This window comes from Vulpes lagopus, chromosome 19, assembly GCF_018345385.1.
Source record: "Vulpes lagopus strain Blue_001 chromosome 19, ASM1834538v1, whole genome shotgun sequence".
Lineage (NCBI taxonomy): Eukaryota > Metazoa > Chordata > Mammalia > Carnivora > Canidae > Vulpes > Vulpes lagopus.
Window position 1 is genome coordinate 15,821,272 of NC_054842.1, and position 26,351 is coordinate 15,847,622.

General features: G+C 51.0%; 2 protein-coding genes across 20 annotated transcripts in view; one reads left to right on the top strand and one right to left on the bottom strand.

Moving 5' to 3' along the window:
- The window catches only part of RBMS3 (RNA binding motif single stranded interacting protein 3), a 1,727,904-nt gene that overhangs the window by 1,086,333 nt on the left and 615,220 nt on the right, over positions 1-26,351 (bottom strand). The window lies entirely within an intron of this gene.
- Positions 7,828-14,584, top strand: LOC121478537 (tripartite motif-containing protein 10-like). The gene is made up of 8 exons (XM_041733620.1): positions 7,828-7,946; positions 8,041-8,520; positions 9,509-9,604; positions 10,115-10,345; positions 10,948-10,970; positions 11,237-11,352; positions 12,592-12,624; positions 13,550-14,584. The coding sequence occupies exons 2-8, from the start codon at positions 8,101-8,103 to the stop codon at positions 14,065-14,067; spliced, it is 1,437 nt and encodes a 478-aa protein (XP_041589554.1). The 5' UTR covers positions 7,828-7,946; positions 8,041-8,100; the 3' UTR covers positions 14,068-14,584.

Genomic DNA, 26,351 nt, shown 5'->3' on the forward strand with positions numbered 1-26,351 from the left:
CAAACCCCATCATCCAATAATAATAATAATGGTAATATTAGTAACTCTCTGAGGGGATAGTTAGACCTGAACACCAATGTCATTCATTGAACAGTGGAGTCTGGTTCCTGAGTAAAAGGGACAGGACTGGGTGACCATCTGGGGTCACAGAGGTCCCACTAGCTTTCAGCGTTCACTAGACACAAGACCCGCGGAAGTCCAGCGGGTTCCCCACTTTATTAGGATTCTCTATAAGAAGGAAACAGGCCCCACATGTCAGAAAGGGCTGGAGGGAGAGGCAGGCACCATCAAGAGGAAGCATCTCCAGGCGCATGTCAGCACACCAGCGGTCCATTCTGAATCATTGCGGGCCCAGCCAAGTCCTATTCTTCCCCAGGATAACTATTTTTGAAGCTGTAGAAGTTTTTCTGGCAGTGCTGTTTTGTTCTGTTTTTCAAATACGTGCTGGCTCTGGGTCTTGCCTGTGTTCTGGGCAGTCCGGGGGTCTCCTGCGGTCAGCTGGGCAGCTCTCTGCTGTAGCGCCCCTTGCACATACCCCTTTTGCCCCTCAGGCAGGTAGGAATCTGCTTCCCAGACCTCAAAGAAGGGGAGACTGCGGGGAAGGGAGCGGCAACGGTGGAGTCCCAGGCCACCGCTGGGCGAGAGTGAGGCCCGGCAGCGGGGCAGCTGGGGCGAGGCCCTTCAGGCCCTGTGAAGTGGGTCCCAGCTCAGGTGCTGCCCCCTAGTCGCCTAGCCGAGCCCCCACCCTGGCTGCACCTGCTCCCCCACGTGCACCTGCACCTGCACCTGTCCCTGGTGGTGCCCCAAGGGGCAGCCAGGGAAGCCCCAAGCCTCCAGGGCATGCTCAGAACGCAGGGGGCTGTGCGGCCTCTCCTGGTCTCTGGTGAACCTGGCCAACGTCCTGTCCTCTGTCCTTGGGGAGGCCCAGGCCCGTCCTGGCGGCCTGAGGGTCTGGAGCACCGACCGGCCCCTTGAGGAGAGCGGGAGGGGAGCAATGTGCCTGCAAGCGAAGGCACACCTGGTCCTCGGAGCCCCACTGTTCATTGGGCGCTGCTGCTGTGCTGCCAGGCTTGCTTCCCAAAGGGCAGCTCGGGGGCCAGCGGCAGGCACTTGGCTGGAGTGTGTTGGAAACGCAGGATGTCTGACCGCTTCGCAGCCCCCTGACTCAATCTGCGTTACAACAAGATCCCCACGTGGTTCTGCATGTTAAGTCATTAAGTCGGAGAAGCAGAATGAGCTGCTATTTGTGGAAATGGTTTCTTAACTAAGTACAAACTTCAAAGTAAACGCTATTTTTTAAAAATTAGACAATATTTGTTCAAGACCACAGAGTCTGGCACAATGCTGGGCAGAACACACACAAAACCAACAACTGCATAAATACCTTTGAGGAAATGATATCCGTGCAAGCAAGAACACTATCAACACATACTGTGGTGCCAGGTACCGTACTAAGCTCTTCCATGTATCAATGCATTCCTCTCATGCCTACTTATGGGGTTGGCACTGGTGCATTTTTCATTTTAGAGGTGAGAACTGGAAGGAAAGCCTTCCTGGCTTGCCCAGTGTCTCATCACCTGCCAGCACTAGAACAGAGCCCAGCAGTCAGGCTGCAGACCCCATGTATGTAACGGCTCTGTTTGCTGCCTGGGAACTAACAGATGGAAGGCAGAATGGATCCTTGAGCCCCCAGCCATTTACCTGAGTCTGTCTCCAGATGATGTGCCAGGTTTTCTGAGGGAAGCAGAAACAGAGCAATGTGTGACTTGTTATCTCTTACAGGTGCCCCCAGGACAGCCCTGGACCCATGTGAGGACAGGGCACCTGCTCTGTGCCTTCTGCCACAGTTGCCAGACCCGCCTGGACACTCAGTACAGTGAGTGTCCGAGGTAGAGAAGCTGTCCTGGGTACCAGTCCTCCCAGCAGAGCCGGATCCCCAAGGGAGGCTCCAGGAGGGAAGACACCTGGACAGGCTGGAAAGGCAGGGGAGGGGAGGCATAAGGGAAAGTAGCAGGCGGTGGTTACCTGAGAAGGTCCTCAGCATCTCTGGGAGGAGGAGTACCTTCCTGTGCAGATCTCGGATTTTCTTGATAAGGTCAGAAGAAATGAACTCTGGACTCACGAAAGTCTTTGTCTCATACCTAGGGACAATCAGGTCCCTAATCTTATTTTCAGGATTAGAGTCAGGGTCTGTGGAGGCCGCAAGGGGCAGAGGTCATGACCCCACTTGCCTCTAGAGGACAGTGCAGTGTCACTGGAAAAAACAACCTGGGGTGTTTTAATGTTCTAATGGGGTGCTGTTCACTACTAGGGAAGGGGATGGGGAGAGAAGAGATGAGAGGACACACGTGGCAGTTCTGTTCCTGCTCCTCTGCCCCCCTCTCTTGCAGCATGACTGTGACTGTGACCAGGCACAGCCCCCTACCGAGGCTCAGCTTCTGGATCTATCCAACCAGAAGACCCTCAGAGCCCTCCACATCTATGTCTCTAAACCAGTTTTTTTTCCCCAAAGATTTTATTTATTTATTCGTGAGAGACAGAGAGAGAGGCAGAGACACAGGCAGAGGGAGAAGCAGGCTCCACGCAGGGAGCCCAATGTGGGACTCGATCCCAGCTCTCCAGGATCAGGCCCTGGGCTGAAGGCGGCGCTAAATTGCTGAGCCACCAGGGCTGCCCCCATACAAGGATCCTGATGTGGGACTCGATCCTGGGACTCCAGGATCACGCCCTGAGCCAAAGGCAGACGCTCAACCGCTAAGCCACCCAGGCGCCCTTCTAAACCTGTTTGAAAGGCACATGAGATGCTTGCTGATGCCTGGCACCCCGGGCTCAGTACCTTGGGGTGTCTGACCAAGCTGAGCACTGAGAAGGCACCAAGGGCTTCAGGCGGACAAGGCCAAGGGGCCAGCATCACCACACCAGCTGCTGCCCTTACTGGTGGAAAATGGGTCACCCAGTTGGGAAAGCTCCCAGAAGGACAGGCTGGTCTCCCCGCTGCAGGGATACCTCCCATCGGAGCTACATGTCGCCTGCTGTTCAACACTGATTCAGGTACCAATAATTTCAGGAACCAAACAGATGTTCCTGCATCAGCCTAAAAACATGAGTATTGTTTATAACTTCACCTCTGGGGGCAGGGGGAAATGTATCCCTGGCACCAAACAACCCATTTAAAAGTGAACTCTAGACCACAAACATTTAAGTGGAGGCTGTGTGTGTGTGTGTGTGTGTGTGTGTCTCAACATGATTTTGCCTTGCTGTGGGGGCAGGGAAGAGGGTGCCCTCTCCTTGAGGCTCTGTGTTCAGTGGAGCAGAGGTGACAAGGACAGAGGGCACACTCCTGGCATAAAGGAGGCAGGACTGTAGAGAAGGCCCTACCTGCTCTGGTTGACTCTGACATCCTACAAAAGAAACAGAACATGCACTCAGCATCCACTTGTCCTTCCCACCGCACACTCTGCACAGTAACATAGGGACTCACAGGCTCCTCCTGCAGAGCTGTGGCTGCCTAATTTCCTATTCATCACACTGTGCTCACAGTGTGAGGGACTCTTGAGTACTCTTGAGCTACTCCCACAGTAGCTTGGGACTCTGCTCAGGTCACATAAGCTGGCTTCTCTGTCTTAGCCTCCTCTTGGAAATGTGTTCTGCCTCTGGCGTGTGAGAGGCGGTGAGTTAGCAGCCAGACCGATGTGAAACACGACAAGATGATGAGAATCACAACAGATGCTGTTTACTGAGTTCTGTCTGTGAGCCAGGGAGCACGCTATGCACCTGGCATGATTGCCTCTTATCATCTCTGCAACGGCTCTGTGAGGGACATGCTATGATTACCCCCATGGTTAGGGGTCACGAGGCTCACCAAGGTCACACGGCTGGGAGAGCCACACTCAAACCCGAGGCCCTCTGACTCCAAAGTCCTTGACGTGGACACAGTGGGTGAGCAGGCCATCCAGCCTTCCTGGGTCTGCGTGTTGTAAACTCTCTGGGCCAAAGGAACCCAACTGCTCTACTTTCTTCCCGACAGAAACAACCTGTACTTCCCCCGCCTGCCTTTCCTCAGCATCTTCTGGCCCTCAGGGGTGTCCCCTCCTGTGCAAACCCTCCCCAAGCCCATGACTCAGTAGGCAGTCTCACCTGGAACAGGGCACTCGCCGGCTGCTGACACTTCTCCAGCTCCTTGGCCTTAGCTCTGAGCCTGGTGACCTCCTCAGAGACCTCTGAGATGTATTCATCTCTCTCTCCTGCCAGATCTGCAGCTCCAGCTCCCTAAGCTGGGCCACCAGGACATCCTGCTGCTCCACCAGCTCCTGCCGCAGCTTCTCGAACATTGCTGCTACCTGCCGCTTCTTGCCGTCAATCTGAGTCTGTAAGGGGTAGACAGACAGACAGACATGGCCAGAAGCTGGTCATAGTGTAAGAAATTGGTGTCAGGAAGATCACCTATATATTCACTATTCAGACAGGGAGTAACCAGCTCTCTCACATCATACTGAGGTGGAGGCAGACAGGTCTCAGAATAACCTCACCCGTAATGTGGGCTCCGCTCTCATTGGACCTAGACATGTAACAATGCCACCGTGCATCTGCAGAGCCTTCCTCATCTCCAAGGCCACCCTTCCCTCAAGCCAGGTCACTAATCAGGGAGCCATGAAGCAAAAGAAAGCTGTGGTCAGAGCTGTCACGGAGAGCATGGCACTGCTCTCAGCCCCCAAGGTTGCCTTCTGCATGGCATACTTTGAAGGGAGCAGAGACTGCTGGAGGTCTTTTCCTGGTCCCACACTCTACTCCTGTGGTCAGTGCCCCAGGGATTCTCTTACTGCAATGTCTCTCCTGGGTAACGATGTGACTCAGAAATAGAGATGGCAGTGAGCCAGAGAGCCACAGCACTTACCCACAGTGCTCAGGGCCGGCCTCAGATCAGGACTAGACCAGAGAACTTCCCATCTGAAGGCAGTGCTTCCCAGCAGACAGGCTGGGGTGGGAACAGCGGCCCAGGTCAAGAGACTCAGGTCCTAGGGGCGCCTGGGTGGCTTTGTCACTTAAGCATCTGACTCTTGATTTTGGCTCAGGTTGTGATCTCAAGGTCATGGGATTGAGCCCACGTTGGGCTCTGAGCTTAGTGGGGAGTCTGCTTGGGATTCTCTGTCTCTGCCCCTCCCTGTTCACTCTCTCTCTAAAATAAATAAATCTTGAGAGAGAGAGAGAGACCTGGGCTCTAGCCATGTCATCATGACCTCGGCTCTGTGGCCTTGGCAGTAGTCATGTTCCCAGACCTGTTCTCTGCTCTGTAAGGTGGCTGATAAGATGGGTTGTGGATGGTGTATCAGAACCACATCCAGCTGTGATGTTCTGGGACTCCACAACCTTGGCCCAGATGCCCTTGGGCAGAAGCAGGGAAGTGAAGAGAACATCTTTCCCAATGGGCAAAAGTGCCAGAAACAAGCTTCCCCGGAGTCTGATAAGAAAACCCCCAAAAGAGGGATGCTGGAGTGGCTCAGTGGTCGAGCATCTGCCTTTGGCTCAGATCATGACCCCATAGCCCCAGGATCAAGTCCCACATTGGGCTCCCTGCATGGAGCCTGCTTTTCCCTCTGCCTCTGTCTCTGCCTCTCTCTCTGTGTGTGTCTCTCATGAATAAATAAATAAAATCTTTTAAAAAAAATAAAAATAAAATTAAAAAGTTAAAAAAAAAGAAAAACCCCAAAAGAGAAGGAGGCCAGGACTGGGGGGATTGTGTCCCCAAGCACAGAAAGGCCATGTCCAGCTCCCCATCATCCAGACCTTTGGCCCATTCCCTTCACTGTGGATGACAGTACACTGTCCACCCATGCAGGCCCAAGGGGAAGCCTTGCTCCTTACCTAGTAGGGCTGAATGGCTGCGTCCAGGACCCCCTTGGTGTGGCCCTGGTGGTCAGGACCCTCCCAAAAGAGCACACAGAGGAGCTATGTGTCGGTCTCACAGAAGAAGTAAATCTTCTCTCCATGTTCCTCATAGTATGTGTCTCCAAGCAGGCCCAGTGGCACTGGCATCATGGGTGTCTTTGGGCGCTCCTGGTTCTTGCAGCATGGACAAAGCAGGACCTCGCAGGATGGCTGGGCCCCCATCTGGGAGGGCAGAAGGAGTCACGGCCGGCAGAGGGCGTGTCCACAGAGGGCGATTACTGCATCCCTGAGGGGTCTCCTGGCGGGAAGGGCTGGAAAGCATCATGGTACCTCCCCAGCCTGTCCAGGGAGGCCTCTGCCTCTGACCATGGAAGTCCTCTCTCCCTGAACTCATTCACTTTGGTGTGAGTCATGGAGGGAACATCATGGGTGGCTGAGAGAGAAGACAACAGGAAAGTCCCAGTGGGGATGCCAGCTCTACCTCTTAACATTTCCCGAGCCCGAGCTGAGCCAGGACCACCACACTTCAGCTGAGTAGGTTCAAACTCCAGGATGGCTCCCATTACCTAGCACTTCCCAGCAGTGGCCTGGTCAGCCCATCCGCCACTCCTCCATGTCCTTCTGGTCCCTAGGGTGGACTGCATGGCCCCCAGCGTGCCATGAAGTCACAGGGAAATGGATTTTCCTGGAACACTTCCTGTGGGGTGGAGAGCATGCGGAGAGCAAGGAGCAGGTGGGAGCCAGGAGCTCTGATTATGAAGTGTGAGCTGTGCCTGCGGCGGCAAAGTCCAGACTGTCATGGGAGGCGCCCCGGGGCCCCTCCTCTGCCTCCCAATGGTGCTCACCACACCTGCCTGGCCCAGCCTCCTGAACCCCAAACAGAAACAGGGTGATGCTGGGTCACGCTGCACTTTAATTTCAGTCTTTAACCTCAGGTGGGAGAAGGCAAGAAATTATAATACAAATGATTTCTGTTAATGAAATGTAGAAAACTCAGCCCAAAAGGTCAAGGGTAGAATAAGCACATTTAGGAGAACTTAGTATTTTCATATTATTACATCCAATCTGGCAAGAACCCTTTAGAACAGTTAGGACGATGTTCATTTTCCAGATGAAGGCATGTGAAGTGCCAGAGAGTGAGGCTAGGGTGGAGAGGAGTCTCTGAGCTTCCCAGCCCTATGCTGTCCCCATGCCCTGTGCTCTCCCCACACTGACCCCATGCCCACGAAAGGCCCCACAGCCACAGTCCTATTCCTGTCCCTGCATCTGTGGACAAGCCAAACACCCAGTCCTGCACCCAGCGATCAGTGCTGCATGGTTTCACCACCTCTTCACCTCTGTGGTTCGGTGTACCCTCTTTGTACCCACCCTCCCACCTGACCTTCATGGGCCAAACAAGGGCCCACGGCTGGTTCCTGCTGAGATCTCAAAGACATAGCACCATTAGGACAAATGCAAAATGTTTCATGACGCATTCCTAGACTGAGCACGTGGTGATGTGATAATTTGGGGGGCTAAATAAACTACGATAATGAACTTCATTTAGTAAAATATAGCTACCAGCAAACTTCAGCTGAATCCAGGGCTCACGTTGTGTTTCTGTTTGACAACAGGGCTAGGATGCTCAGACCTGAGTGCAAGTGTGTGTCTGCCCCCACCCAGCATCCACGTGGAGTGGCTGCCTGCCCATGCCTTTGAGCACAAGCACCTTATCTGGGAGTGCACGCTGCCCTACCTGCAGACCCGCCAGCCCTGGGCCTGCCGATACCTGCAATCTGCCTGCACAGCCGGCAGCTGCAGGGGGGCCAGGGTGGCGGCTCTGCTCCCCAACCCACTGTCCCTCCCATCCAGAGGAAGGTCCATGTCCTTAACGGTGCGCGGCTGAGATACTGCCCCGTCCTTCCCAATGCATGCCTGCAGACGGACGGATGGACAGGAAGACACACGCAGCCGCCCAGAGAGTAGCCACATCGTGTGGGTATGCTGTGGCCCCATCTCCCTCCCAGACAGCGTGCACATGTTCCTGAGGGAGGAGGACAGAAGAACCCTGGTGTGCAAGTGTGAGTGTGAGTGTGTGCATGACCACAGGCATGTGCATTTAAGACGTGCTCGTGTCTGGGTGTGTGCACACTGTTTGTGTATCCTCTCCCCCAGCCCTGCCCCTCAGCCACGCACTGACGCTGGCCGTGAGGACCTCCCAGGCCAGGTGGTACCATGGCATCTGTGAGCAGCCTGGCCGACGAAGTCAGCTGCCCCATCTGCCAGGGCACGCTAAGGGAGCCAGTAACTGTTGACTGCGGCCACAACTACTGCCGGGCCTGCCTCACCCGCTACTGTGAGATCCCGGGCCCTGACCCCAACGAGCCCCTCCACTGCCCCCTATGCAAGGAGCCTTTCCGCCCGGGGGGCTTCCGGCCCAACTGGCAGCTGGCCAGCGTGGTGGAGAATATTGAGCGCCTTACGCTGGTGTCCACGCTGGGCTCAGACCAGGAGGACGTCTGCCAGGAGCATGGGGAGAAGATCTACTTCTTCTGTGAGGACGATGAGGCGCAGTTGTGTGTGGTGTGCCGGGAGGCCCAGGAGCACCAGGCCCACACTGTACGCTTCCTGGACGAGGCAGCAGGGCCCTACAGGGTAGGACACGGGCCACTGGGGGTTCCTGGGCGCAGGCACGTCCTCCTCCCTGCCTCTCCTCAGGCAGCCGACCCAGGGGTGGGGACCGCATGTATGCTCAGGGCGCTCTGTGTTGCTCACAGATGGCCAGCGCATACAGAAGCTCAGCAAGGTGTGGAATGGTTGAGTGACCACAGTGGGTCAGGGGTCTGAGGATGTTGGGGTCATGTCTGGGGGGGGACTGTACAAACAGCAGGGAGTGTGCATGGACGTTCACACAGTTGCGTGCATTTGGTGTCATGGGGTTGGGAGCGTGTGTGTGCTCGTGTTTGTGGATACTTCAGCGTTCAAAAACATGGAGGGGAAACATAATGTGCAATTGTGTCTATCTTCAGCCACGTGTCCCTCTTCGTCATGTACTCACTGCGCTGTGATACAAGTGGGGTCTGTCTGGACATGTTAGTTCACTAGCATTTGACGGTGAGGGCAGGTATCTCTGGATGCCCCTACGTGGACCTCCATGCATCTGTCCCTGATCCTGACTCTTCTAGAGTGGACAGTTTTTAAAACAGTGTATTGACCACTTTAATATTATGTAAGCCTCTCCTCCCGTCTGGAACCTGACAGATTCTTGTCACAAGAAAGGACTGTTTGCACGCATGCCCTCTGAGACATGTCAGAAAGTTGGGGTGCTTTCAGAGAAGGGCGTGCCAGGCTCCATACATGGCCCAAACAGATCTAGTTAGGGTCTTCAGCGTGAAGACAGCAGGGCGCGGGTGGGGAAACTGAGTCGCAGCTTGTGCTTGGCCTGGGCGGAGGGGACGGCTCAGGGGATCAGCGTTTCCAGAGAGCAAAGCTGGAAGGAAGAGAGCTGGGGAGAGCAGCCTGCCAGGACGTTAGGACTGGCACAGTCAGCGTGGGCGGGGGTCCCGTCCTCAGGGCTGTCCACCCCAGAGGCAGAGGGCTGACCCCCATGCACAAGCCATTGTTTCCTACCCTGTCCCTCCAGGAGCAAATACAGAAGTGTCTTGAGTGTCTGAGAAGAGAGAGAGAGGAGATTCAAAGAATCCAATCGAGAGAAAACCAGCGGATACAAGTCCTCCTAGTAGGTCGCTGTCCCTTCCCTGGACCATGTCCCCGCGGAGCATGTGGGGCTGAGAGGTCACTCTGAGGTCGTGCCTGGGCTCCCACAGTAACCAGCTTTGTGACCTCAAGCTGGTCTCTGGCCTCCGTATTGCAGTGAAGCAGACACTACAAGTCGCCCTCCTCCCCAAGTCGCTGTAATGTGTAGTGTGTTTGTGCCCCTAAAGCAACCTCGTGCCAGACAAGAGGTGTGCTGTCCCCACTGTCTCCTGGGCAGCTCCCGTCCTGAGCCACAGGCTTCTGGAAGCTCCCACAGAGGGGCTGGGGCCACGCCGGGCAGTCAGCCCCCAGAAGCAGCTTGGTGGGTGGAGGGGATGCCATTCTGTCTGGGCACCTGGGGCTGCTGGAGGCTCGGATTTTCCACTGAAACACGGAGGACGTGAACCTGGGCCCGGCAAGGGCGGGGGGGACGGCAGAAGGAAGGGGGGAGGAGGAGGCATAACTCCCTCCTGGCCTCCACCCTGCCCCACAGTGCCAGGTGGCCACCAAAAGACAAAAAGTGATTTTCGAGTTTGCACGTCTGAGTCAGTTCCTGGAGGAGCAGCAGAGCGTCCTTTTAGCTGAGCTGGAGAAGCTGGATGGCGACATCTTGAAGCAACGGGATGTCTTTGACGCCCTGGTCAGTGAGGAGACCTGCCGGTTTAGCACCCTGGTGGCGGAGCTGGAGGAGAAGCTGGGGAGGCCCGCCAGGGAGCTGCTGACGGTGAGCCCCGCCTGCCTTGCCCGCCCTTCCAGCACCGTCACCGGTCCCAACTGCCCCCTCCACGCACGTGTCCCTGCTCCCTGGGCGGTCCCCCAGCCACGCTGTCCCTGGGCTCTGGCTGTCTGTCCCACCATCCATAAAACAGGGAGGACACCTTCCTTACCAACCTCTCGGGGTTTGGGGAGGGTCCAAAGGAAAAATACAGTACAAAGTAGCACTTTGAAAACCTTGCCAGCTATTTCCAAGGCATGCTATTCTGCATCACGGGCCACCAGTGGCAGGCACTTCTCCCGGTGCATGTCATCTCCTTCCCTGGAGGGACGATATGAGGGTCCCAGCGAGGCCTGGGAATGGCGGCGTGACATGGGGTGGGGGGGCGCCCACTCGTGGTTCACTGGACGGAGATGTGGGGGGACCCGCAAGGGATGCGCCTTGGCCTCCAGCAAGTGTGCAAGTCACTCACTGCATGGACCATGAAATAAAGGGCTTGGCCTCCATGATCCCGGACGCCTTACCAACCCTACAATTCTGGGACTCCAGGACCCCATATGGGAACCCCAGGTTTGTGTTCTCTGAACTCCTGCTCCCCCCATTTCTCCTAGGACGTCAGAAGCACTCTGATAAGGTGAGCCACATGGCTATCCTCACGCATACCTTGGCACATGTCGCTGCCCACACGCCGATGGCATTGTCACACCCAGGCTCATGGTCCACCTGAACCCCTCATGCCCTCCAACCATATCTGCCAGCAGTGGACCAGGTGTGGGTGGTGGGCCCATCCCAGAGGAAGTATGTCCGCCTGTGGGAGCGGGGACCTCTGTGCCCAGCTGAGTCTGGGGACATCGCGAAGGGGGGGGGGGCTTCCCAAACCCTGCTCTTCCTGTACCCTAGGAGTGAAACCAGAAAGTGCCGGAAGCCAGAGGCTGTGTCTCAGGAGCTGGGCCAGAGAATTCGGGACTTCCCCCATCGGGTCCTGCCACTGCGCAGGGAGGTGACGACGTTTCTGGGTAAGAGGTCCAGCGCCCCGGGCACAGCAGCCCAAGCTGCAGGGACTTTGGGCTAGTTCCCTTCCCGCTCCCTCCTGGGAAGGCACATCTTTATAAAATCCGCATGTCAGGATCATGTGATAAGTGAAGAGAGAATAAAGACGAAGATTTCAGAAAATATTTAACTGATATGAAAAATAATCACACAAATAAATCTGATCCCTTGACATTGAACATCAAAAATAATGATTAACAAAACTTGCCATTCTCAACGATTTACAAACTCTACAGAGGCACCTATAATACATGACATTTCTGATGATGAACAATGTTAATAACCAGGAACAGCATTTCTCTTGGCCTTGTGGCAGCTTATGTCTCTTCCCCTCCTTCTCCCCTCCCCTCCCCCTCCTCCGTGTCCTTCCCCCCTCTCCCTCCCTCTCTCACTTTCCTTGGCTCTCTCCCTCTCCCTCCCCCTCTCCCCTTGGGAGAGCTCAAGCCCCAAGCCCCATCCTCCCTCCTCCCCTTGCCCCTCCTCTCTCCTCTCTCTCTCTCTCTCTCTCCCCTCCGTCCCCCTCCCCCTCCCTCCTTCCCTTCCCCTCCTTCCTCCCCTCTTCTCTTTCTCTCTCTCACCATCTGTCTGCTGTTATAGGTGAGAGGTCCCTGCAGGGGCTCTGCCCACTTTCCTAGAACAGCCGCTGGTGGTAGGAAAGGCTGTGAATGCCAGGAAATGAGTCAGGCAGTGGCCCTCTGCCAGCACACACTGTGACATCATGAATAGTGCCGGGTCATTTCTAAAGAGCCCACCCACAGAACTGTGGCCCCGGAAGAGGCCTCCATGCACTCCCAGTCCTGCAAGTATCCCCCGTGGTCCGGCATGGAAGGTCATTTTACTGTTATCCAGGCTGACCTTTGTTCCAAGACTTATTTCCAAGAAGAATAAGAAATCTATTCATCTGGTAGAGTTTCTGGAGCATTTGTTCTGTCCCCGTGTTGCAGAGTGCACATCCCTGAGGCCGAGCAGGGATCAAGGACACCACCTGCCTGCCCCAGGGATGCACAGCAGCCACTGAAGCAGACATGAGTGTTGCAGGTGTTCTCGGGACAGTGATACAAGCTCAAGCCCAGAACCCCTGTCTGGAGGGCCCTGGATCTGCCCTCTCCGTCCCTTCCCTCAAGGGATCAGTTTTCTCATCAGTAAAGGTTTTTTCGTTTTGTAAGACTGAGGAGGTCTCATCCTTTTCTGTATCCTCTTTACAGAGAAACTCTGCTTCGAGCTGGACTATGAGCCAGGTGAGCCTACCTATGCCAGGGTGCGCGGGAGCGAGAAATCCAAACTTCTCAGGGCTCTGGGGCAGGCTCTGCGTCATCCCCACCCATACACACCTGACCAGGCAAGAGGCCCTCCTCTCCTCCCCATCATGTGCACATGATGGGCGGGGCGAAGGTGTTGTCAGAACAGGTCAGGGTCCATCAGGAAGGGCTTCCTGGAGGAAGCAACTTTGATCTGCGATTAGATCACACTGTTGGGATCATAGGGAACTGCAGTTCCCCTCAGGTGGAGTTTCTCAGGGGTGGGAGGGTACGGTCAGCCAAAGACCCCTCTCTGGGAGCCAGCACTGCTGTAAGAGCTTCTCTGACGGGACACGTGTGTGGAATTCTTTGTGTCTTGGCCTAAGGACAGTTATAGCCACATGATGCAGGGGTTTATGGAGGCCTTTGAGGTTACGACCCTGATGGCTTTAAAAACGACAGAGGCAAAAAACAAACAAACAAACACCCCAACAGAGGCAATGGGGATAACCTGCAGACAAGCCTGACAGCTGGCAGGGAGCAGACCGTGAACGAGCCATGGGGTTTGGAGTGGAGGGCATCTCCGCCCTCCGCCACCTCAGGTCGGACATGGGGGGAAGACGGGTGTTGGCAGCCACAAGCCAGAGTAGGCAGGCATGGCCTGGGGTGACCACCCAGAGCTGACAGTGGGACATGGGGGAGCTAAGGCATCCCGTGGCAGGCAGTGTGAGCACCAGTCCGCAGCGGGCACAAATGGCCCGGACTGTTTGGGGTGGTCTGAGGTGGAGTCAGCTCCGGTATGCCTAGCAGGTGCCCAGGTGAACCCATTCTGCTGTGCCACCCGGACTCTGCCAGACACTGGCAGGTGCGAGACACAGGGCTCATGGGCTTCCTGGCATCCATGTCCCTCTCGGTTTTTGCACAGCTCCCATCTCCCTAGACCCGCAGACATCACACCCCAAGCTCCTCCTGTCTGAGGACCACCGACGGGCCCAGTTCTCCTACAAATGGCAGAACTCACCAGACAACAGCCAGCGTTTCGACCGGGCAACCTGCGTCCTGGCGCACGGCGGCTTCACAGAGGGGAGACACACATGGATGGTGATGGTGGACCTGGCCCACGGGGGCAGCTGCACGGTGGGCGTGGTGCGAGAGGATGTGAAGCGCAAGGGGGAGCTGAAGCTGCGGCCTGAGGAAGGCGTGTGGGCCGTGAGGCTGGCCTGGGGCTTTGTCTCAGCCCTGGGCTCCTTCCCCATGAGACTGGCCCTGCAGGAGCAGCCCCGCCAGGTGCGTGTGACCCTCGACTACGAGGTGGGCTGGGTGACCTTTGTCAACGCCGTCAGCCAGGAGCCCATCTATACCTTCACAACGTCCTTCACCCAAAAGGTCTTTCCCTTCTTCGGGCTCTGGGGCCGAGGGTCCAGCTTCTCCCTGAGCCCCTGAGAAGGTGCAGTCACCTGAGGCAGGTACTTGGCTCGGAGGAGGGCTACTCAGACTCACACCCCCTGTGCCACCTGGGGGCAGGGACAGAAACAGAGCACACTCAGGACTTGACAAGGACCAGCTGGGGTGATCCCTGGTCTGCCCACCAGGGCACGGCTGGGGGTCCAGGGATGCGGGCCTGCCAGCATCCTCACCACCGTCCCCAGTGGAGCAGGAGCAGCCATGAGATGAGCGTCCTGGGTTAGGAGCCAGAGGGCCAGCCTATGGCCCACCAAATGTGTGACCTTAGGCAAGGCACCTATCTTCATTATGTCTTCTTCCAGAAAAATGAGAGTTCACTCACTTGTACCTTCAAGAAACATTTATTGTGTGCGACCATGAGCCAAGCAGGATGGGAGCCCCTGGTGGTGTGAAAACGGAAAGGAAATGTGTTGGGTGTTGGGTGTCCAGAGGGAGTCACGGACAGGGGCATGACAGGTGCTGGGCAGAGGTTGCCCTGGGGTCAGGGAGCTCAGCAGGAGAGGCCCAGTATGGCGGGGTGGGGGGGTAGGGGGGTGGGGGGGGTGTTGTTCTGAGTAAGAGAGGAGAGCGTTGAGTAAGGGCACAGAAGCCGCCGGCAAGCTATCATTGTCCTTGGAATGTGCACTGAGGCCTGGACCCCACTTCCCCCTGCAGACTACCTGTCTGGGGTCGAGAAGGGGTGATGGGCAGGGGGGATGCTGCAGTGTTGCAGAGCCCGGTGGGGGTGGCAGGCCTGGTGACCTGGTGACCTGGTGACCCATCTGGGGGACGGGCTGGAGGAGAGAAAGCACTAGGACGGTCGGAGGCCTTGGGGCCCTCCGGAGCCTTGGACAAGCTCTCGTGCTGCTGCCTGGAATTCAGAGAGGATGCAGTCGCCCCAGGGTCGACTGTTAAATCCCGTGTGCAATAAAAGTATCACGAGCACACAGTGTTTTCTGGTTGTCCTTCCTTCTGTTTAACCGCACAACTCACCCTTCGTCTGCTCGGCTTAGACACATGCTGGCATGCCCGGTTATCTCCCGGGGCCAGTGCTGACCACGTCCTCTGGGCGTGTGTGCATTGTCCATAAAATATGTTTCACGTAAAATGTTGGATGTTCAAAACCACAGACAGACACATGTCTGTATGATGCTGATACGCATCCGAAGCCCCCAAACCTGGGTTCCTCCAAGGATTGTGTTCCTCTATTTTTACTGGCGTTACTGGGGGGGGGTCTTTTTAAATGACGTAGTGTCCAGGGCCCCGCCCCCCCCACCCCTAAGGAGGATATGTAGATATCCTGTCACCGAGGTCATTCCCGGACTCCAAGACACGCAGGAGGTGCCTCCTGTGGTCACAGCGTCTTCATCTTTGGTGGAAGTGAGGGTTGTCTGGGCAACTGAGGTCATGCAGCCGAGGTTACGCAGCCACCCTTGTGCAACTATGAGGTCTTAGCCATAATGCGGCATGGCCTCATTCAGAAACAGGTGCGCTGGGTCCTTGAGAACAAGCTAATGCTGGCCATGCTCCCCACGTGCAACCTGGACCCAGAAGGACACTGTGAACTTCTCACACTGAGAGATACGAGTCCGAGTGGGTGAGGATACTCACCTGTGCTCTTATCATTCTGCCTGAAATCTACCCAACTCTGCACCTGGCATCTGTGAGAGGAAGTGGGACCCAGCGTTGGGTGCCCCGCTCTGCCCTTGGGGTACCTCTGCTCCCTGAAGTGCTCCCGGCAGAGGTGCCCCTCCTGGTCTTCCTCCCCAGGATCCTGTCCTGACATCTGTGCCTTCACATGCCCTTCCCTGTAGCAGCTCTTTCTTTGTGACAGATGTGTAAATAAAGAAAATGGGATTTTCCGCATCAGCCAGACGGCAAGGTGAAGGCGTGAAGCTGGGTCCCAGCGAACGAGCAAGCAGAGAACTCAGGGTAGGTGGTCACTGTATTAAATATTTGACACATTAATTCAAACCTATGAGGTTGGTGCCATCATGAGTGGCCCTACTGCATGCATGAGACAATCCAGCAGGTGGAAGCTGACAGCTGGCCCCAAATGTGTAGACACACACAAGACATATCACACACTTGGATCCCGATGGTCTGGCTCCAGGCTGTGCTCGCGACCACAGTGGGTAGTGCCTCTGAGTGTCCCCACACTTCTTGGTCCTCTGCTGGGGTCTCACAGGGCCACGCCCAGGTGCATCCAGGTCTCATGAGGCCACGGCCCCGGTCCAGTGGGGCTAGGCCCCATCTAGAGGCCCATCAAGCTCACTCACACTGTTGGCCCAGCTCATGTCAGTCACCTGAGGGCTGGATTTCTGTGGTACTATAAATCAGCCTCTAATTTCTGTGGATTGCCCCTAGAAACAAAGAAATCCTTTGGTAGATTCTGCGGACTCTTGTGATCTGTTCTCATGATCCCCCAGAATGTGGCAGAGCCTGAACTCAGGCCTGTGGGAAATGAGATGGCACCTACCTGTCCAGTAAGTCACTGGCATCCTAGGAGACAGAGCCAGAGAGCAAGAATCACGATAGGTTCCCAGCTTCCTGCCTCCTCTAAACCCCTCCCCACCTGGGTCCCCCAGAGCTAGAGGTGGTGCCCTGCTCGCTGTTGCCACGGATCCCTCTCACACCAACCGGTGGGTGCCGCCTACCACTTGAGGGGACCCCCGGGGTCTGCACCTTCAGTGTGTCCACACTTAGCCCCTGGATGGTCTCTTGCAGCTCTGTGAGCAGTTTGCTGAACTGTGTCATGACTCTGGAGATGCCAAGGATCGTGGCTACCTCTGCTGGCATGTCCTCTAGTGGGCCTGGCCTCCCACCTTGCTGCTGGCTCTCCAGCTGGGCCTCCAGCCTGTGGGTCCCACAGGCTTCCGAGAGCTCCAGAAAAGGGATTCCTAGAGACTCATGGTTTCCTCCTGGCCATTGGACCGCCAAGTGTTCTCAGTGAGTATGCTGGTGCCCCATGCTCCCTCACCCCCATGCTCTTGTGAGCATCCACAGGTGCCACGCCACAGCCTGCTCAGCTGCACTCTCCCACCACTGGCCCAGGGACCCTCATTTCAGGAGCGGGACAGACAGAGACGAGAGCCCATGGTTTTCAGCCGTCCCCTTCAATCATCACTGTGAGCTGTATGGAGCAGGACTGACTCTCGTCTCACATTTAAACCATGTGAAGATCAGAGGGAGGACTTGGCCCAGGTCACAGCCAGTAGACTCTGAGGCTGAGCCAGCACTCGGGACCCTCTCCCAACACACAGGCATCAGGCCCCTCCAGGGACCACGGAGGCCAGAGTAGGGAGTCTGGGCCCTGAGGACCCTCCAAGGCGGCCCTTCCCCGGACCCGCAAATCCACCTGCAACACCTGCAGCTCCTCCTCCTCCTGTGCCCTGAGCCATCCAAGCTCCTTCAGGTCTCTTCTGAGTTTCCTGATCCTGCGGTTGAGCCTTTCCTAGAGAGACAGAATGTGTGTTGGGGGTGGGGGTGGCACTCAACGGGGCACACCAGAGTTCCTGCCTAGAACCAGAGTCCTCCAAACATCCTGCTTGGGCTAAGCAGCCCTAAAGATCGCTGAGTGGATGGTGGTTGGGAGAAGAAAAGGATAATTTCTTGAAGTCTAAACTACCAAAAAATAACACAGTAACAGGATTTATTCCACCTGAATTCAGGATATTTTTCTCTCAATGTCTAAAAGCTGTTTGCTGATCTGCAGCTGATCCCTGCAACTCTTTGCGCCAGTGAAGCCAGCCTAGTGGGACTGAGTCAGCAGAGAGGCAAAGCCCCTGTCCTGCTGGGTGGGCAAGAGCCTCTGTGGCCACAAGCCCATAGCCTGAGGATGCAAGGCCTCTCTCTAGATCTCAAATCAGTGTTTCCACAGGTCCCTGTGGCCATAACTCCATAGAGTTAGTGAATGATTTCAGATCCTAAAAAATCTGAATTCAGGTTTTTGATAAACAATGAGGGAAGCAATAGAGAGAACAAATCCAGGTCCCTCTCTGAAGCCAGGCAGGAAGGCGAGCTTGAGATGGGTCACAGACCCAAATGTGGAGTCTGCCAAACTATAAATCTAGTAGAAAACAACGTTGGAGAATAAATTGTGACTTGTGCAGAGGGAAAGCTGTCTGAAAACCCCCGTCAAGAGGCAATATTGTGGTTCAATTAAAACACTGTGGACAAAATTAATAGCAAAATGCCAGCTGAGAGATGATAGCACAGTGTCTGAAACCAAGAGACTCAGATGTAGAAAATAAAAAGGAAAGTCTGCACATCAGTTGAAAACAGGAGCCCAAGAGGAATGTTTGTAGAGAACATGAATAATTACTGCACAGAAGAGGGCACACAAAGCACTACCATGCACATGATGAGTGCCTGAGCTCACCTGGGACCAGAGACATGGAAACATTACTGGACACCCAATGGACGAGTGGCCAGCACGAGGGCATGGGGAGGGATCTGTGATGGAAGGGCCATGGCAGCCCGATGCCAGGGACGGGCTCAGCCCCTCAACTGAAGCTGCTGGCACCTACGTCTGTACTCCTCTGTGACCAACAGAACATCCCAGGGAACCCCTCATGCAGGCGCTGGGAGGACAGCTCAAGGCGGCATCATGCCCCCAGAGAGATGGATCATGCCCAGTCCAGTCCTGGGACAGGCGGGGGCGGGGTGGTGAGCAAGGACGCAAGTGCCTCTATGGAAGACCAGCTGATGGAAGCATGGGAGACACAGAACATGGGTGGATGTTCATGGGTGGCATAGCCTTTTGGATCTGTGAGAAAAGGAACCAGTCCGACAACAGCACCTTGTTCATTCCACATACAAATGCACAGCACAGCAATATGTTTTACCAAACCAACTACAATAAAAATCCAACAAAGACTCTAAAAGGTTGCCAGGGAAGGGAGGGGAGTGGTAATTAGGAAGTGCGTTTGTGAGCCAAAGATAAGGACATGCAGCTAAAACGGAAAACTGTGTGCTTCATTCGCTAGATTCTTCCCACAGCGGGTCAGAAAAATATTATTAGATTTTGTTGTTGCTGTTGGCTATTTATGAAGAGTATTTTTTTTAAATTTATGTCATTTTTTTTTGCCTCATTTCCTCTTGTAAACTCTCAAAATGTATTGCTTTGGTCAAGAAGAGATATACAGACAGAGGCTGGAGTCAGGGGAGGGGACCTGGGAAGTTCTTCCTCACCCTGAGACTCTGGAAGAATTGAGGTCAGGGGCCAGAGGTTGGCAGAGGCGAAGAGAGAGCCACAGGAGGCAGAGGACACAGGGGTGCCCCTGGGTGTCACCAGCAGCATTCGGTAGAATGGGCACCATGGATGACCCACGGCAGAGATGGAAGGGAAGGTGGGAGGGAGGGGCCCAGGGGAATGCAAATGCTCCAACAAGCAAACAAATGGCCCTCACCTGGCGTTCCCCCAGTCTTCTTTTTCTCCACCCTCATAACCCACCTTCTGGGCCCCACGTCCTCTCCTCGGGCCCCTGCACTGCTCAGCCATGAGCTTGCTTCTCTTTGGAGACCTCTCCCTCCAAGGTCACCAGAGATCTCTGGGAAGGGAGATCTCTGGGAAGGCCCCAGAGGGCCTTTACTTGGGCTTCCTCCTCCTTGAGGTAACTGTCCCCAAATCCTACCCCCACTCCATTCTTCCCACCCCCACCCATCCTTCCTTGTCCTGGTACCTCTCACACTTCTTCACTTTTCCCTCCACGAAGGAAGCCTTCTTAGGGTTGCTTATTTAACCCTTCTCTGTCTCCAAACTCTGCCCTTAATTTTCCATTCTGGAGGCTTCAGATATCATCCTAATTCCCAAACCAGATATTTGTCCCTAACAGTCAATCCCATATTTCCAACCAAGAGCGAATTCTCTCCCACTGCCCTAGCTGCAGCTCAAAATCAATATGGAAAGGCCAACATCATCCTTTCACCTTACTTTTGTGCAGTCCACTGCTCTCAACCTCCACATTTCTGTCATTGGACTCGACACCTGCTGTCATAACACTTGACATCTCAGCCATATTTCATCTTTGACCTGTGTTATTCCTTTCTTCAAAATGACTTCTCATTACTCAAAATAAGCCCAAACTCCTTAACTCTGAGTCCAAGCTGTCAGGGATCTGACCCCGATCTCCATCCCCAGTACTGCCCCCCACTGCCCCTCAGGCTCCCCACTAACCAAAAGAATTACATGTAGCTTCCTGAACACACCCCATGTGGCCATATCCCCTCAAGCCTTATGGCCTACTTCCCTCTGCCAAGAATGCTACTTGTTTCTGCCTGCCAGAATCAGGTTGATTCACAAGATCCAGGCCAAGGAGCCATAGTCTTACCTCCTGGTATAGTTTAAAATTTATTTTTTTTATTTAAATTCAATTAGCCAACACTCAGTAAAACATTAGTGTGAGATGTAGTATTCGTTAATTAATCAGTTGCATACAACACCCAGTGCTCATCACATCACCTGCCCTCCTTCATGCCCATCACCCACTTACCCCATCCCCCACCCCCTCCCCTGCAGCAACCCTCACATTGTTTCCTAGAGTTAAGAGTCTCTCATGGTTTATTTCCCTCTCTGATTATATAGTTTAAAATTTAATAAAGAGTTTGAAGTCAACTGCAAACATTCTATAAGCTAAAAAATAAAGCAAAGATAGTAATAAATATAAATGCATGAAATAATCAAAGATAATACAGATGTATCATTTATAATATTCAAATAAAATCCTCTTTTTTAAAATGGAGTCCTCCCTTTTTGCATTAAAATAATATTTAGTGGATGAATGTCATATGAGTATGCACTCATTAGAAATAATAATCAAGGGGACCCCTGGTGGCTCAGCGGTTGAGCATCTGCCTTCAGCTCAGAGTGTGATCTCGGGATCTGGGATTGAGTCCCACATCGGGCTCATTGCAGGGAGGCTGCCTCTCCCTCTGCCTATGTCTCTGCCTCTCTGTGTCTTTCACGAATAAATAAATAAATAAATATTTAAAAAAGAATTAAAAATCAAAATTGTACAAACTTGCTTTCCTAAAATATATATATGCATATATTTTGTTTTTAATTTTTTATTTTCCTTTCCTTTTCTTTCTACATTTTTTCTAACAAGCTTCTCATAACAAGCAGACTAAAGCACACCTAGGCACTAGCTTTCTATATGTATATGATTTTATCTTATATTAATTTTAGATTGTCTTTTTATAATTTTTTTCATTTTTATTTTTTATTATTTCTTTTTTCTATTTTTCCTTTCTTTTTTTTATTCCCTCCAAAATGACAAGATGGAGGAATTCACTCCAAAAGAAAGAACAGGAAGAAATGATAGCCAGAGATTTAATCAGTGCATATATAAGTGAAATGTCTGAACTAAAATTTAAAACAATGATTATAATGATGCTAGCTGGGCTTAAAAAAGCATAGAAGACACTAGAGAATCCCTTACTGCATAGATAAAAAGAACTAAAATCTAGTCAGCCTGAAATTTAAAATGCTATAACTGATATGCAGTTCCAAGGGGAGGCCATAAAAACAAGGATGAACAAATCAGAAGAGAAATCAGTGATAAAGAAGATAAACTGATGAAAAATAATGGAACTTAAATGAAGAGGGAAAGAAAACTATTAGATCACAAAGGTAGACTTAGGGTAATAACTGATTCCATAAAGTGAAATAATATCCCCATTACAGGAGTCCTAGAGAAAGAGCAGGAAAAGGAGGCAGAAGGTTTATTTGAACAATTGTAGCTGAGAACTTTCCTAATCTGGGGAAGAAAACAGGCACTCAAAGTCCAAGACATAGAGAGAACTCCCCTCAAAATCAACAAAAATAGGTCAACACCATGACATATTATAATGAAACTTGCAAATCTCAGAGACAAAGAGAAAATCCTGAAAGCAGCTTAACCTACAAAGGTAGACACATTAGACTAGCAGCAGATCTATCCACAGAGACTTGGCAGTACAGAAACTGTTGGCATGATAGATGATGCAATGTGCTAAATGAGAAAAACATGCAGCCAAGAATACTTGATCCAGTAAGGCTGGATCAAGTATAGGAGGAACTGGATTCAGAATAGGAGGACAGATAAAGAGCTTCCAGGACAGACACTGAAAGAATATATGACCACCAAACCAGCCCTGCAAGAAATACTAAGCAGGATCCTGTAAGTGAAGAGAGAACCCTAGAACCAGAAAGAAACAGAGACAATCTACAGAAACAGGGACTTTACAGGTAATACAATGACACTAAATTTGTATCTTTCATTAGTTACTCTGAATGTAAATGGATTAAATGCTCCAGTCAAAAGACACAGGGTATCAGACTGGGTAAAAAAGCAAGACCATCTATATGCTGTCTACAAGAGATTCATTTTAGAACTAAAGATGCCTCCAGACTGAGAATGAGGGGATGGAGGACTATTGACCATGCTAATGGACATCAAAAGAAAGCTAGAAAACTGTTGTGCCTAAATATTGATTATACCTTTTCTTCCATTACTCTGTCCTTATCAATTTTATGTGACATTATGTGAAAGTTAATATAATGTTCATTTTTCATGACTATGTGAAAAAATGCTCAGCTCTGACAACCTTTAAAAAAAATCAGAGACTTTCTCCCTACTCCTTTCATTCACTATTAAACATAATTTTTACCATTAATAGTTTTTAATATGTACATGCATGTTTTGAAAGTCTTTTTTCTCCTTAACTTTGAATATTATGTATGGTTGTTTTAGAAAATGTAAAAAAAAGTTTATAAAGAATATAATTTTTTAAATGTGCAATCTTTGGGCGGCCCAGGTGGCTCAGCAGTTTAGCACCGCCTTCAGCCGAGGGCCTGATCCTGGAGACCCGGGATCGAGTCCCACATTGGGTTCCCTGCAGCCTGCTTCTCCCTCTGCCTGTGTCTCTGCCTCTCTCTCTCTCTCTCTCTTTCTCTCTGTCTCTCTCTCGAATAAATAAACAAAATCTTTAAAAAATAAAAAAAAATAAATTAACAAGTAAGTAATAAAATTTGCAATCTTAAAAAAAAAAAGAAAGCTGGAGTAGCAATCCTTATATCTAACTGGATTTTAAACCAAAGACTGCAATAAGAGATGAAGAACACTATATCATAATAAAAGTGTCTACCCAACAGGAAAATCTAACAATTGCAAATATTTATGCCCCTAACTTGGAAGCAGCCAAATATAAAAGCCAATAAATAACAAAATTAAAGAAACACATTGAAAAAAATAAAATAAAATAAAATAAAGAAACACATTGATGATAATAACACCCCACTCACAGCAATGGATAGAGAATTGAAGCAGAAGCTCAACAGGGAAACAAGGGCTTTGAATGACACATTGGACCAGAAGGACTTCACAGATATATTCAGAGCATTCCAACTTAAAGCAACAAAATACACATTGTTCTCAAGTGCACATGAAACTTCCTCCAGCACAGATCACGAGGTGATATATCAAGTCTCCACCTGTATAAAAAGATTGAGATCATACCATGCATATTTTCAGAGCACAATGCTATGAAACTTGAAGTCAACCACAAGAAAATATTTGAAAAGAGTATAAATACATGGAAATTAAAGAGCATCCTACCAAGAATGAATGGGTCAACCAGAAAATTACAGAAGAATTTTAAAAATTCATGGAAGCAAATGAAAATGGAAACATGACAGTTCAAAAATTTTGGGATGCAGCAAAGGCGGTCTGAAGAGGGAAGTATATAGCAATACAAGCCTTTCTCAAGAAACAAGAAAAGTAAAAAAAAAAAAAAGAAAGAAAGAAAGAAAGAAAGAAAGAAACAAGAAAAGTCTCAAATACACAATTTAATTTTACATCTAAAGAAGCTGGAAAAGAACATCAAATAAAATAAATCAAGCAGGAGACGAGAAATAATAAGGATTAGAGCAGAAATCACTGATACAGAAATTTTAAAAAAACACAATATATCAACAAAAGTTGGAGCTGGTTCACTGAAAGAATTCACAAAATTCATAAACCTGTAGCCAGACTTATCAAAAAGAAAGAGAATGGAAAAACATTCAATGCTTATAGATTGGAAGAATGAATATTGTGTAAATGTCTATGCTACCCAAAGTAATTTACACATTCAGTGCAATCCCTATCAAAATACCATTGACATTTTATACAGAGCTGGAAAAAACAATTCTAATATTTGTATGTTTCCAGGAAAGACCTCAAATACCCAGAGGAATGCTGAAAAAGAAAACCAAAGATGGGAGCATCACAATGCCTGACTTCAAACTATATTACAAAGCTGTGGTGACCAGGACAGTATGGCACTGGCACAAAAACAGACACATAGATCAATGGAACAGAATAGAGAACCCAGAAATGGGCCCTCAATGCTATGGTCAACTCATTTTTGACAAAGCGGGAAGAATATCCACTGGAAAAAGTACAGTCTCTTCAACAAATGTGCTGGGAAACTTGGACAGCCACATTCAGAAGAACAGAACTGGATCATTTGCTTATACCATACACAAAAATAGACTCAAAATGGATGAAAGACCTAAATGTGAGACAGGAATTCATCAAAATCCTAGATGAAAACACAGGCAGCAACCTCTGTGACCTTGGCCACAACAACTTCTTGTTAGACACATCTCTAAAGGCAAGGGAAACAAAAGCAAAAATGAACTATTGGGACTTCATCAAGATAAAAAACTTCTGCACAGCAAAGGAAACAGTCAATAAAACTACAAGACCACCTACAGAATGGGAGAGGATATTTGCAAATGATATCTCAGATAAAGGGCTTGTATCCAAGATCTATAAAGAACTTATCAAACTCAGTACCCAAGAAACAAACAATCCCGTCAAGAAGAGGGCAGAAGACATAAACAGAAATTTCTCAAAAAAAGACATAGACATGGCCAACAAGCACATGAGAAAATGTTCCACATGACTTGCCATCAGGGAAATACAAATCAAAACCACAATGAGAGGGATGCCTGGGTGGCTCAGCTATTAAAGCGTCTGCCTTTTTCCCAGGGCGTGATCCTAGAGTCCTGAGATTGAGTCCCACATCGGGCTCCCGGCATGGAGTCTGCTTCTCCCTCTGCCTGTGCCTCTGCCTCTCTCTCTCTCTCTCTCTCTCTTTCTCTGTCTGTCTTTCATGAATAAATAAATAAAATCTTTAAAAAACACACACACACACACACAATGAGATACCACCTCACACCACTGAGAATGGTAAAAATTAACAAGACAGGAAATAACAAATGTTGAAGAGGATGTGGAGAAGGGGGAACCTTCTTGCACTATTGGTGGGAATGTGAACTGGGGCAGCCACTCTGGAAAACTATGTGGAGGGTCCTCAAAGAGTTAAAAATAGAGCTACCCCATGACCCAGCCAATTGCATTACTGGGTATTTACCCCAAAGATACAGATGCAGTAAAACGCCGGGACACCTGCACCCCAATGTTCACAGCAGCGATGTCCACAATAACCAAACAGTGGAAGGAGCCTCAGTGTCCACTGACAGATGAATGGATAAAGAAGATGTGGGGTGTGTGTGTGTGTGTGTGTGTGTGTGTGTGATGTGGTATGTACACGCACACACTCACACACACACATATACATACAATGTAATATTACCCATTAAAAAGAATGAGATTTTGCCATTTGCAACAATGTGAATGCAACTGGAGAGTATTATGCTGAGTGAAGTAAGTGAGTCAGAGAAAGACACATAGCATATGATCTCACTCATATGTAGAATTTAAGAAACAAAACAGATGAGGGACGCCTGGGTGGCTCAGCGGTTAAGTGTCTGCCTTTGGCTCAGGGCGTGATCCTGAAGTTCCAGGAACAAGTCCCACATCGGGCTCCCGGCAGGGAGCCTGCTTCTCCCTCTGCCTATGTCTCTGCGTCTCTCTCTGTGTCTCTCATGAATAAATAAAATCTTTAAAAAAAAAAAAAAGAAAGAAAGAAAGAAAGAAAACAGATGAACATAGGGGAAGGAAGGGGAAAATAAAACAAGGCAAAATCAGAGAGGGAGATAAACCATAAGAGACTTAATCATAGAAAACAAATGGAGGGTTGCTGGAGGGGAGGAGGGTGAGGGGATAGCGTCACTGGGGGTGGGCATTAAGGAGGGCACGTGATGGGATGAGCACCAGGTTATAATGATGATTCACTCACCTCTACCTCTGAAACTAATGCAATATATGTTAACTAAATTCAGTTTAAATATAAAACATTTTTTAAAACGAACCTTATAAAATATATATCTACTCTCAATATAAGGTTTAAAT